The following is a 13,410-nucleotide window of genomic DNA, read 5'->3' as shown; positions in this document are numbered from 1 at the left end:
TTTCTAAATGGGGAAAAAATTCAGAAGTCTGAGGTGCAAAGAGACTTGGGAGTTCTAGTCCAGGATTCTCTCAAGGTAAACTTGCAGGTTGAGTCAGTAGTCAGGAAGGCAAATGCAATGTTGGCATTTATTTTGAGAGGACTTGAATATAAAAGCAGGGATGTACTACTGAGGCTTTATAAGGCTCTGGTCAGGCCACATTTGGAGTATTGTGTGCAGTTTTGGGCCCCATATCTCAGGAAGGATGTACTGGCCCTGGAGCGGGTTCAGAGGAGGTTCACAAGAATAGTCCCAGGAATGGAAAGCTTAACATATGAGGAACTTTTGAGGACTCTGGGACTATACTCATTGGAGTTTAGAAGGATGAGGGGGGATCTAATTGAAACTTTCAGAATACCAAATGCCCTGGACAAAATGGATGTTGGGAAGATGCTTCCATTGGTAGGAGAGTCTAGCACCCGAGGGCACAGCCTAAGAGGAAAGGGAAGACCTTTTAGAACGGAGATAAGGGGAAACTTCTTCAGCCAGAGAGTGGTGAATCTCTGGAATTCACTGCCACAGAAGGCTGTGGAGGCCAGATCATTGAGTATATTTAAGACTGAGATAGATAGGTTCTTGATTATCAAGGGGATCAAGGGTTACAGGAGAAAGCAGGAGAATGCGGTTGAGGAACGTATCAGCCATGACTGAATGGCAGAGCAGACTCAATGGGCCGAACAGCCTAATTTCTGCTCATATGTCTTATGGTCTTAACAAAGGTGAAAATGGATTCAAAAGACTGTAATGCCACTTTTGCTCATTGGCTTCTTTAGAAAGTCCAATTATACACAAAGTGGTGCATCTTGGCTTCTTGAATACATTGGAATTGGCTCAGCTTTTTTGATGACCAGTCATTAGGCCCATATAGCGGGCTCCAAGGGAATTGACCAGGCAGTTGACAATTCTGTGGATAATTCCTTTTTCCCTGGACCCCTCCTAAAGTCTTCAATTAAATCGGAGAATTCAGAGTATTGCGATGAAATTAAATATAACAGTAACTCACGAACATAGAACCTAGAACAGTACAGGCCCTTCGGCCCACGATGTTGTGCCGACCTATTACCCTACTAAGATCAATCTACCCTCAATACTCTACATTTTACTATCTTCCATGTGCTTATCCAACAGTCGTTTAAAAGTCTCTAAAGTATCTGACTCCACTACCACTGCCAGCAGCGCATTCCACACACCCACCACTCTCTGTGTGAAGAACCTACCTCTGACATCTCCCCTATACATTCCTCCAATCACCTTAAAATTATGCCCCCTTGTAATAGTCATTTCCACCCTGGGAAAAAGTGTCTGACTATCCAATCTATCTGTGCCTCTCATCATCTTGTAAACCTCTATCAAGTCACCTCTCATCCTTCTTCGCTCCAATGAAAAAAGCCCTCGCTCCCTCAGCCTTTTCTCATAAGACCTGCCCTCCAGTCAAGGCAGCATCCTGGTAAATCTCCTCTGCACCGTCTCTAAAGCATCCACATCTTTCCTGTAATGAGGTGACCAGAACTGAACACAATATCCCAAGTGTAGTCTAACCAGAGTTTTATAGAGCTGCAGCATAACCTCACAGCTCTTAAACTCAATTCCCCTGCCAATGAAAGCCAACACACCATACGCCTTCTTTACAACCCAACAACTTGGGTCGCAACTTTGAGGGATCTATGGACGTGGATCCCAAGATCCCTCTGTTCCTCCACACTGCCGAAAATCCTGCCATTAATCCTGTATTCTGCATTCAAATTCGACCTTCCAAAATGAATCACTTCACAGGGTTGAATTCCATCCGACACTTCTTTGCCCAGCTCTGCATCCTGTCAATGTCCCGTTGCAATCTACAACAGCCCTCCACGCTGTGAACAAATCCACCAACCTTTGTGTCATCGGCAAACGTACTAACCCACTCTTCCACTTCCTCATCCAAGTCATTTATAAAGATCACAAAGAGCAGAGGTCCCAGGACAGATCCCTGCAGCACACCACTGGTCACCGAGCTCCAGGCTGAATACTTTCCATCTACTACCACCCTCTGTCTTCTATTGGACAGCCAGTTTAGTATCCAGACAGCCCGATTTCCCTGAATCCCATGCTTCCTTACTTTCTGAATGAGCCTACCATGTGGAACCTTATCAAAAGCCTTGCTAAAATCCATATACACCACATCCACTGCTCTACCTTCATCGATGTGTTTTGTCACATGCTCAAAGAATTCAATAAGACTTGTGAGGCAAAACCTGCCCCTCACAAAGCCATGCTGACTATTTCTAATTAAACTGTGCTTTTCCAAATAATCATAAATACTATCTCTCAGAATCCTCTCCAATAATTTGCCCACCACAGAAGTAAGACTGCCTGGTCTGTAATTTCCAGGATTATCCCTATTCCCTTTCTTGAACAAGGGAATGACATTTGCCACCCTCCAATCTTCTGGCATTACTCCAGTGGACAGTGAGGACACAAAGATCATTGCCAAAGGGGCAGCAATCTCTTCCCTCGCTTCCCGTAGTAACCTTGGGTATATCGTCTGGCCCAGGGGAATTATCTATCCTCATGTTTTTCAAAATTTCTAGCAAATCCTCCTTCCTAACAACAACCTGTTCGAGCATATCTGCCTGTTTCATGCTGTCCTCACAAACATCAAGGTCCCTCTCACTGGTGAATACTGAAGCAAAGTATTCATTAAGGAGCTCCCCTACCTCCTCTGACTCCGCACACAAGTTCCCTCCACTATCCCTGATTGGCCCTACCCTCACTCTGGCCATCGTCTTGTTCCACACATAAGTATAGAAAGCCTTGGGGTTTTCCTTGATCCTACCCGCCAAGGTTTTCTCATACCCCCTTCTAGCTCTCCTAAGTCCATTCTTCAGTTCCTTCCTGGCTACCTTGTAGACCTCTAGAGCCCTGTCCGATCCTTGCTTCCTCAACCTTCCTTCTTCCTCTTGAATAGGTGTTCAACATGTCTTGTCATCCAAGGTTCCTTCACTTTACCATCCTTTCCTTGCCTCAGTGGGACAAACTTATCCAGTACCTGTAGCAATTGCTCCCTAAACCTCCGCATTTCTATCATGCACTTCCCTGAGAACATCTGATTTCAGTTGGTGCTCCTTAGTTCTTGCCTAATAGCATTGTAATTCCCCCTCCCCCAATTAAATACTTTCCCATACCGTCTGCTCCTATCCCTCTCCATGACTGTAGTAAAAGTCAGGGAGTTGTGATCATCGTCACCGAAATGCTCTCCCACCGAGAGATCTGACACCTGACCTGGTTCGTTGCCAAGCACCAAATCCAGTATGGCCTCCCCTCTAGTCGGCCTATCTACATATTGAGTCAGAAATCCTTCCTGGACACACCTGACAAAACCTACTCCGTCCAAACTATTTGCACTTAGGACGTTCCAGTCTATATTAGGGAAGTTGAAGTGCCCCATGACAACAACCCTATTACTTCTGCACCTTTCCAAAATCTGTCTCCCAATCTGTTCCTCAGTGAATCTGTTGCTCTTCGGGGGTCTGTAGAAAACTCCCAATAAAGTGACTGCTCCTTTCCTGTTTCTGACTTCCATCCATACTGACTCAGTCGACAAACCCTCCTTGACGACCTCCCTTTCTGCAGCTGTGATACCACCCCTGATTAGCAATGCCACTCCCCCACCTCTTTTACCTCCCTCCCTGTTTCTCTTGAAACATCTATACCCCGGAACATCCAACAACCATTCCTGCCCCTGTGTTATCCAAGTCTCCGTAATGGCCACAACATTGTAGTTCCAAGTACTGATCCATGCTCTAAGTTTGTCACCCTTATTCCTGACACTTCTTGCATTGATGTGGACACACCTAAACCCGTCTCACTGACTGCCACTTTGCCCTATTATCCTTCCTCATTGACTCTCTGCTTGCTCTATCTGTCTGTACATTGGCTGCCCCATCCTCTAATCTGTAGCTCCGGTTCCTATCCCCCTGCTGAACTAGTTTAAACCCTCCCGAAGAATTCTAGCAAGCCTCCCACCCAGGATATTGGTGCCCATCCAGTTCAGGTGCAACCCATCCTTCCTGTACAGGTCCCACCTACCCCAGAAGGTATCCCAATGATCCACAAACCTGAAGCCCTCCCTCCTACACCAGCTCTGTAGCCATGTGTTCAGCTGCGCGCTCTCTCTGTTTCTAGCCTCACTAGCCCGGGGCACCGGTAGTAATCCTGAGATTACTACTGTACTCATCCTGGCTTTCAGCTTCCATCCTAACTCCCTATAATCACTTTTCAGGTCCTCAACCTGCTTCCTAGCTATGTCATTGGTATCGAAATGTACCACGACTTCTGGCTGCTCTCCCACCCCCTTAAGAATCCTGAAAACTCGACCCTGGCACCTGGGAGGCAACATACCATCCAGGAGCCTTGCTTGGTACCACAGAATCTCCTGTCTGTTCCCCTAACCAATGAATCTCCTATCGCTATCGCTCACCTATTCTCCCCACTTCCCTTCTGAGCCACAGGGCCAGGCTCAGTGCCAGAGACCTGGCCACTATGGCCTTCCCCTGGTAGGATGTCCCCCGCAACAGTATCCAAAGCGGTATACTTATTATTGAGGGGAATGGCCACAGGGGATCCCTGCGCTGTCTGCCTATCCCCTTTCCCCCTCCTGACAGTCACCCAGCGACCTTTGTCCTGTACCTTGGGTGTGACCACCTCCATATAACTCCTCTCTATCACCCCCTCACCCTCCCAAATGATCCGGAGTTCATCTAGCTCCAGTTCCCTAACACGGTCTGTGAGGAGCTGGAGTTGGGTGCACTTCTCGCAGGTGAAGTCAGAAAGGACACCAGTAGTGACCCTTACCTCCCACATCCTACAAGAGGAGCATGCAACTGCTTCCATTCCCTCTACTCTAGATTTCCAGAAGAATAAAGACTAAAAACCTTACCTTACCGACCATCCACACAGTCTTTTTTTTGGTTAGAGGAGGAAGATGGGTGGGAGACACTACACGTGTCGTGTTTCAGGTTTAGCCGATGCCCGAACATAGTAGTTCACTTCCTGGCTCGCGCTGTCACCACTCCTGCCACTGAAAGCAAGAAGGCTGCTACTTCACGAGGTAAGTTTTTATAAAGAAAAGCCTACCTTCCCGGCTGCCCCCTGGCTCATGCTCTCACCACTCCCACCGCTGAAAGCGAGAAATAGTATTGTTAATTTTTAAAAATTATTTATTCACGGGACAAGGGCATTATTAGCTCGAACAGCATTTATTGCGCATACTCAATTGCGCAGAATGCAGTTAAGAGTCAACCACATTGCTTTGGCACTAGAGTCACATGTAGGGTGGGCCAGGTAAAGTTGACAATTTTCTTCTCAAAGATTTGTAAACCAGATGGGTTTTTCCAACAATTAACAACAGTTTCACGATCACATTAAACTTTTAATTCCAGACTCTCTTTATTGAATTCAAGATCCACCATCTGCCATGGTAGGATATGAACTTGGGACCCCAAAACACTACCTGAGTCTCTGAATTAATAGTCTAACAGCAATACCACAAGGCCATTGCTTCCTTTTACATAGTCTAACTCCTGAGTAACTATTAAACTGACCCAATACTTATTTCGCACACTTTGACTCCCACTGGCCCCAACCTACCTTCCCACCGACCTGAGCCACGTGAGATTGCCAGTCTTTGGAAAATCCTTCCCATTGTTTCATGTGGACAAATCCTGTTTAATCTTGAAGAGGTGAAGATTCAATATTAACATGGCAAATAACGGGAAACTAGTTGCAGAGGTAGGAAGGAGCAGGAACTTGTTTAAAAAAAAAAGTTATGTTGGCAGAGCAGTGAGGGCGTGAGTGCCTCCAACCTTTTTCCACTTACATAATCATTTCGATTCAAAAGCACAATGCAGGATGCTCAAGGATACGAAAAGTGCAAAGTGAAGCGGGACGTTTGAATCTCAGGCTCAGAAATGCTGATTTAGATAACACCTTGAAATGAACAGAATAATGGCAAACATATTTAATAGAACCAAATCCAAAGCGTTCTATGTAGGGAGAGTTGCACCTGTATTCTGTAGAAAGTGTCAATCTAATTCAGGATGAAGTTGTGGCAGATCTTAGCTCAACATTGTCAATCACTCTTGTATGATATGGTACACAGTATATCAGGTATCTGCAAACCATTATTGAAAACAGGGCTGTGTGCAACTAACACTGTATAATATGTTCTCAGGGAAAATTGTCTTTTGAAGCCATTGATACACTCCACTTCGGCCACCCTCATAGGCTGCCATCTTCAGGCCAGTACTACTGACAACATAAAATAAAATAAAGTCTTTCTCACAGCATCAAAACAGACCCTTCGGTCCAATTCATAGCATCATACTGTGTGGAAACAGGCCGTTCAACCCAACAAGTCCACGCTGACTCTCTGCCCTACCCTGTAACCCTACATTTCCCATGGTTAAACCACCTAACCTACACATCCCTGGACACTATGGGCAATTTAGCATGGCCAATCCACCTAACCTGCACATTTTTGGACTGTGGAAGGAAACCGGAGCACCTGGCACAAACCCACAAGGAGAACATACAAACTCCACACAAACAGTCACCCGAGGCTGGAATTGAACCCAGGTCCCTGGTGCTGTGAGGCAGCAGTGCTAACCACTGAACCACTGTCCTCCAGGTTTCCCAAACTAAACTCATCCCACTTGCCTGCATTTGGCTCATATCTCTCTAAACCTTTCCTATTCATGCACCAGCGCAATGTCTTTTAAATGTTGTAACTGTGCCTGCACCTACCACTTCCTCTGGCAGCTCATTCCATCTGTGAACCACTTTCTGTATGAAAAGGTTGCCCCTCAAGACCCTTCTAAATCTTTCCCTTCTCACCTTAAACTTATACCTTCTGGTTTTTAACTCCCCTACCCAACGGAAAAGACTTTTGCCGTTCGCTTTATCTATGCCCCTCATGAATTTATAAAGCTCTAAGGTCACCCCTCAACCTTAAACACTCCAGGGAAAAAAGTCCCAGCCTATCCAGCCTCTCCTTATAATCCAAACCCTCCAGTCCGGGGAACATCCTTGTGAACCTTTTTCTGCACCATTTCTAATTTAATAATATCCTTTGTATAGCAGAGCAACTTGAAATGTACACAGTATTCCAGAAGTGGCCTCACCAATGTCCTGTAAATCTGTGATCCTTGTAGTATTGGCGAAAGGAAGTACTTTCCTTTGATTATTGCATAGGCCAGATAAGGTAGACAGTGTAAAAGAAAAGCAATTTCATTCACATTAAGACCCTTAATCAAAAACTGGAAATAATGGAAAGATTGCAATGCCTAATGAAGAGATTGATAACTTTTGCAAATAACAATGACATTAGGTTGTTTTTCTTGTGTTAGGTGCATTCTGTGCACGTTTTTGGCTAACAAGTTACATAGGATACCCTATTCTTTGCATTAGCCTAATGGATGGTCTGTTCAATTATGTCAAAGTTTCCAGGCAGTTCATAAAGCACAATAATGGGAAGTTTATCTTTGTCACAGTCACATTTGTAACTTCAATAGCAGTTGTTTGGCACAAATCTGATAGGACAGATTCAACAAGAAGGTCCAGGAAAGATGGGAACAGATCTGATAGGTGGCAACATATTCACTGAATTTGGGTTGGGGATGGGGTGGTAGTTTGGACAGGAAGTCAAAAGTTGTATTTTTGAGGAGTGAGATGATGGTACCAAATGACTGGTCTGTCTAGTCATAAAGAGTCATAGAGATGTACAGTATGGAAACAGACCCTTTGGTCCAACTCTCCCATGCTGACCAGATATCCTAAACAAATCTAGTCCAACTTGCCAGCATTTGGCCCATATCCCTCTAAACCCTTCCTATTCATATACCCATCCAGATGCCTTTTAAATGTTGTAATTGTACCAGTCAGCATCACCGTCTGTGCCAAAAAGTTGCCTCTTTAGGTCCCTTTTAAATCTTGCCCCCCTCACCTTAAACCTATGCCCTCTAGTTTTGGACTCCCCCACCCCGGGGAAAAGACTTTGTCTGCTTCCTCTCTCAATGCCCCTCATGATTTTATAAACCTCTGTAAGTTCACTCCTCAGCCTCCGACACTCCAGGGAAAATAATCCCGGTTTATTCAGCCTCTTCCTATAGCTCAAACCCTCCAACCTCAGCAATATCCTCATAAATCTTGTCTGAACTCTTTCAAGTTTCACAACATCCTTCCTATAGCAAGGAGAACAAAATTGCACACGGTAGTCCAAAAGTGTTCCATACAGCCGCAACATGACCTCCCAACTCCTATACTCAATGTACTGACCAACAAAGGCAAGCATACCAAACACTGCCTTCACTATCCTATCTACCAGCGACTCCACTTTCAAGAAACTATGAACCTTTACTCTAAGGCCTCTTTGTTCGGCAACATTCCCCAGGACCTTACCATTAAGTGTATAATTCCTGCCCCAATTTGCCTTTCCAAAATGCAGCACCTCATATTTATATAAACTAAACTCCATCTGCCACTCCTCGGCTAACATGTTTGACAACAGTAGATACCGATTGTGTTTTAGAGAGATATAATGAATCATTCTATTAATGCAAGTTTCTCAATTATTTTTGTGACTATTTTTTATTCTGCAAAAGTAACCAGAGTCAATGTAGAAAGATCATTTAAAGAACATATTCTTAAATATTACATTTGCCAAATATTTCATGATCCTCCCTTAACAAGTAAATAGTGTCTTCGCATCATACTCAAATCTGTTGTGAAGTTCTCCTGATTGTTGCGTAATATTGTTGCTAAGATAATGAGAAAATATTTCTCTTAGCAAGTTAATATATTGATCTAAACCAGATATTCATTTGATTCAGATGTTTTAATGTAGATAATCGGTTGTTTTTTAAACCACTATTTATACCTGGGTTGAAAATTAAGTTACAACTTTTAACTTGTACTGATTTTTGTTTCCTTATAATTTTAAGGCCATTGTTGTTACTGATGGTGAACGTATCCTTGGACTTGGAGATCTTGGAAGCTACGGAATGGGAATTCCAGTGGGAAAACTAGCTCTCTACACAGCCTGCGGTGGAGTGAATCCACAGCATTGCCTCCCTGTGCTTCTCGACGTTGGTACAGACAATGAGGTACACCTTTTAAGAAAAATTCTCGTAATAACTTTAACGAATAAAATTTTGGTATATGCTTTATTAGCTCAAGGCCACTTTTAGAAAATAATATTTGAAATATCTGATCTTTTCAGAATTGAAAACCATAAAGCAAGTGCTGTCATTTAAAACCTGATCGTAACAGATCACCATCGTGATGGAGAATGTGAGATTCCAAATATTGCTGATGTAAAAATGAAGTTCTGAGGTTATGAACATAAGTGGAGTTGGAAGAATTGGCTTTTGCTTGGTGTCATGTTTGTTCATCATAACAATGTGCATTTATATAGCTTATATAGCAGGACATTCCAAGATGCTTCACAGGGATGTTGTCAAAAATATTCAACATCAAGCCACAGGAGACTATAGTACGTTTAAACATTTTGGTTGTAAGGAATACTTTAACGGAGGACACTGATGCCGTGAAGCTTTGAAAGGAAATTACAAAGCTTAGGTCCAAGTTGCCATTGGTTGGAACAAAATATACGATGTGTCAGAAGTTTGAAATTGAGGAATGTTGAGATCTCAAGCTGAGGGCACAGCCAGGTAGGGGTTTAAAGATGACAATCAAATTGTCGGATCAGAAGGCAGTACATGTCGATGAACGCAAGAACGATAGGTGAAGGAATTTGGTGTGTGTTCCAATACTGGCAGCAGATCATTAGATGTGTTTAAGTGTATGCGGGTGGTAGACGGAGGCCAGTAAGGAGTGTATTGGAATTATCCAGTGTGGATAGGAGTTTCTGCAGCAGATCAGCTGAAGGCAGAGTTGGATGATGTAACTTTTGGGGAAGTTGGAGTTATTAATGATCAAGCAGATAAGTGGTTAGAAGCTCATCTCACAATCAAATAAGGTGCTAAGATTCCACAAGGTCTTGTTTAGCTTGATACAGTGATGTGAGAGAAGGGTGGAGTTAATAATGGAAACCTCTGCTCTTTCAGAACTGCATGTCAGAGAGAGAGGTAATATATATGAGGCAGAGAAGAGGTCAAGAGTTGGTGTGACGTAGCATTGGGGTTTTAGAGTCATAGAGTTATACAGCATTGAAACAGACCCTTTGGACTAACTTGTCCACACAAACCAGGTTTCCTAAACTGAACTAGCCCTGTTTGCCTATGTTTGGCCCATATCTCCCTAAACCTTTCCTGTCCATGTACCTGTCCAAATGTCCTATAAATGTTGTCATTGTGCTCGCCTCTGCCACTTCCTCTGCCAGCTTGTTCCATATATGCATCACCTTGTGTGAAAAGGTTTCCCCTCAGGTCCCTTTGGGTAGTTGTGGAATCCCTTATCCTGGTTTTTAAAATAAAGACTTTGGCTATTCACCTTATCTATGCCCCACATGATTAATGAACCTCTATAAGCTCATTCCTCAGCTCCAAGGAGAATAACCCCAGCCTAACCAGCTTCTCCTTATAACTCAAACCCTCTAGTCTCTCTATCATCCTTGTGAATCTTCTTTTCCCACCCTTTCTAGTTTAATAACATCCTTCCTATGGCAGTGTGACCAGAATTATACACAATACTCCAAATATAGCCTTACCAATGACTTCTGTAGCCGTAACATGATGTCCCAACTCCTGTATCAATGCTCTGACCAATGCAGGTAAGCGTGCCAAAGACATTCTCCATCACCATGCCTCCCTGTGACGCCACTTTCAAGGAACTATATACCTGCACCCCTAGGTCTCCCTGTTTGACAACACTGTCCATGGCCCTCCTAAGTCCTGCCCTGGCTTGTCTTAGCAAAATGCAACACCTCACATTTATCTAAATTAAACTCCATCTGCCATTCCCTGGTCCACTAGCCCATTGATCAAGATCCTTTCATGTATTATTAGATAACTTTCTTCACTGTCTACTATACCGCCAATTTTGGTGTCATCTGCAAACTTACTAACTATGCCTCCTATATTCTCATCCAAATAATTTACATAAATGACTAATGACAGGGGGCCCAGTTGTTTGCAGCTTAAATGTGATAACAAATACAAAAAGCACACAGACCTGAATTATTTTCAAAACTGTGGAAGAGTCACCTTTTAGATTACTAAGTTGATAAATACATAGATACGTACATACATTCTCCAATCTCTCAAGTACGGTACTCCATGGTTCACAACACTTCACTACAAATAATATAAAACTTACTAGTTAATATGTTAATTTAGCTAACTCAAACTACCTCCAACAGAAGTTGTATACAATAGTTTTTGATATACAACTAATTTTCCCAAAGAAGGGATATTTGTATGCAAGTTTAAGAACAGCAGATCACATCAGAATGCTGTAATTTAGCTGAATACTGCGCTACTTAGAATGGCCATCTTAAATTAAATGGAAATAATTTGGTAACGCAACAATCATGGAAATTTTATTTGTCCATTATGACCAATTTGGAGAAACAACTAAAGATGAGTACTGGAGAGTTATCTTTTTTAAAAATGGAGTCAAGGTTGAGTCAACATTAATAACATCTCCCTTGGGGAACTCAGCTACATGAACATCAAGGAATTCTACATGATGTAAACATTAATAATTTGTTATAAATAGATTCCCATGATTTTTCCTGTAGAAGATGAAATTATTCAATTAATTTTTTTTCAGCATGCATGCAGAAACTACTGTCTTTCATAATGTTGTTACCAATAGCAAGATGCAGGTGAGACATTGGGGGAAGCAGGTGGAAGGATCAATCTTTGGGGGACTGCAGAGTTAATTGTGCAGAAAGAATAGCCTGTTGCAGGTAACTGTGCTGTGCCAGGGGCAAACACCTGGTTGTAGGGAACAAAGGTAGAATTTCAGAAAAAGATGGGCACAGATTTAGGAGGTGACAGGATGTTAAAGAATGTTGGAGAGGAAAGGAAAATTAAAGATGGTTAGATGTGTTGCAGTGAATGAGCAAGGATGTCAGATGGCAGATTCGTAGGGGAGGGAAATAGTAATTTAAGAGATGGAACCATTAACAATATTAGATAACCTGGGGGCCAGGAAGGGAAATTGGATAGTGAGCAGTTTGGTGGGGAGAGGATGGAGGGAGGAAACAGGAGGTCAGTCTCATGGAGAAGATGAGCTTGAGGGAAGATGATACAGAAACTAGTAAATGATATATTTACAGGTCAGTGGCAGAGGGGAGTTTTGCGGACTGGGCGAAAGGACAGAAACCTAGAATGGGTGGTCTCAATTTTAGCAATGAAGAATGCTAGGAGCACCTTGTACCTATTTATTGTGAAGGAAGAGAAGACAATAGGGAGTTTAAGAAGGCAGTTTGTAGTGGAAAATAGGAGCTGGGAATTGTCTTTGCATTGTTGAATGACAAAATCTGTTATCTGTCATAAACCTTCAAGTCTGCATCCCTTCAACTAATGGGGGTAGAGATGAAGGCTATACCAGGAAAATGACCAGGGTGAGAGAAAGTAAAGGCTTTAGTGGGATCAAGTGCGTCAGAAGTTGACGTGCAGGTGTGATTGAAGACTACCATCAGCGTGTTCCTCTCCAATCACTCACCATCCTGACTTGGAAATATATTGCCATTCCTTCAGTGTCATTGGGTCAAAATTCCCTCCGTAATGAAACTGAATTCACATTTCACCACCTACCAGGGTAGGATTTGTGCCCATGTCTAGATTACTAGTCTAGTGGCATTACCACTATACCATTGCGTGTCTTTTATGTACAAAGACTCCTAAATCCCTCTGTGCCAAAACCTTCTACAGTCTCTCTGTTTAAATAATACTCAGCTCTTTTATCTGCAAAAGTACATAACCTCTCACTTTCTCACGTTATATCCCATCTGCCAAGTATTTGTCCACTCACTTAATCTGACTGTATCTGCAAATTCTTCTTGTGTCATTTCCACCACTTGCCTTCCCATCTATTTTTATGTCATCTGCAAACTTGGTGATGGTACATTGACCCCTTTCATCAAAGGAATGGTTATTCATAATCCTTCCTGCCCCAAACATAGTTGTGTGGAGACAGAACGGTGGCAAGGTCCCAAATCCACACCCTCCTACCACCTTAAATGACCACCTCCCCCCAGAACCCTCATCTGAATGTGCTGTTGAAAGGGCATTAAATTTCATCCTTTGTCTGTCCTGATCTGCATAAATTGAGAATCTACAACAGTTACTAGTTGCACTAAAAATTAATTAAAAGTAGTGTTGAGCATTAAGGTCTGGAGATCCACTCAATTGCACTGTTTTTCAA

The 13,410-nt window shown here is 43.0% G+C and overlaps 1 protein-coding gene across 1 annotated transcript in view; it reads left to right on the top strand.

Moving 5' to 3' along the window:
* Nucleotides 1-13,410, top strand: part of LOC109931073 (NADP-dependent malic enzyme-like) — a 169,560-nt gene that overhangs the window by 91,599 nt on the left and 64,551 nt on the right. Inside the window, exon 6 of the mRNA XM_048598202.1 lies at nucleotides 9,018-9,179. Within this exon, the coding sequence (XP_048454159.1) occupies nucleotides 9,018-9,179 (162 nt within the window). The remainder of the gene's footprint in view (nucleotides 1-9,017; nucleotides 9,180-13,410) is intronic.

The sequence above is a fragment of the Rhincodon typus genome, chromosome 6 (assembly GCF_021869965.1).
Source record: "Rhincodon typus isolate 14 chromosome 6, sRhiTyp1.1, whole genome shotgun sequence".
Classification (NCBI taxonomy): Eukaryota; Metazoa; Chordata; class Chondrichthyes; order Orectolobiformes; family Rhincodontidae; genus Rhincodon; species Rhincodon typus.
The sequence above is the reverse complement of the archived record's forward strand: the minus strand, read 5'-3'. Positions and strand labels throughout refer to the sequence as shown.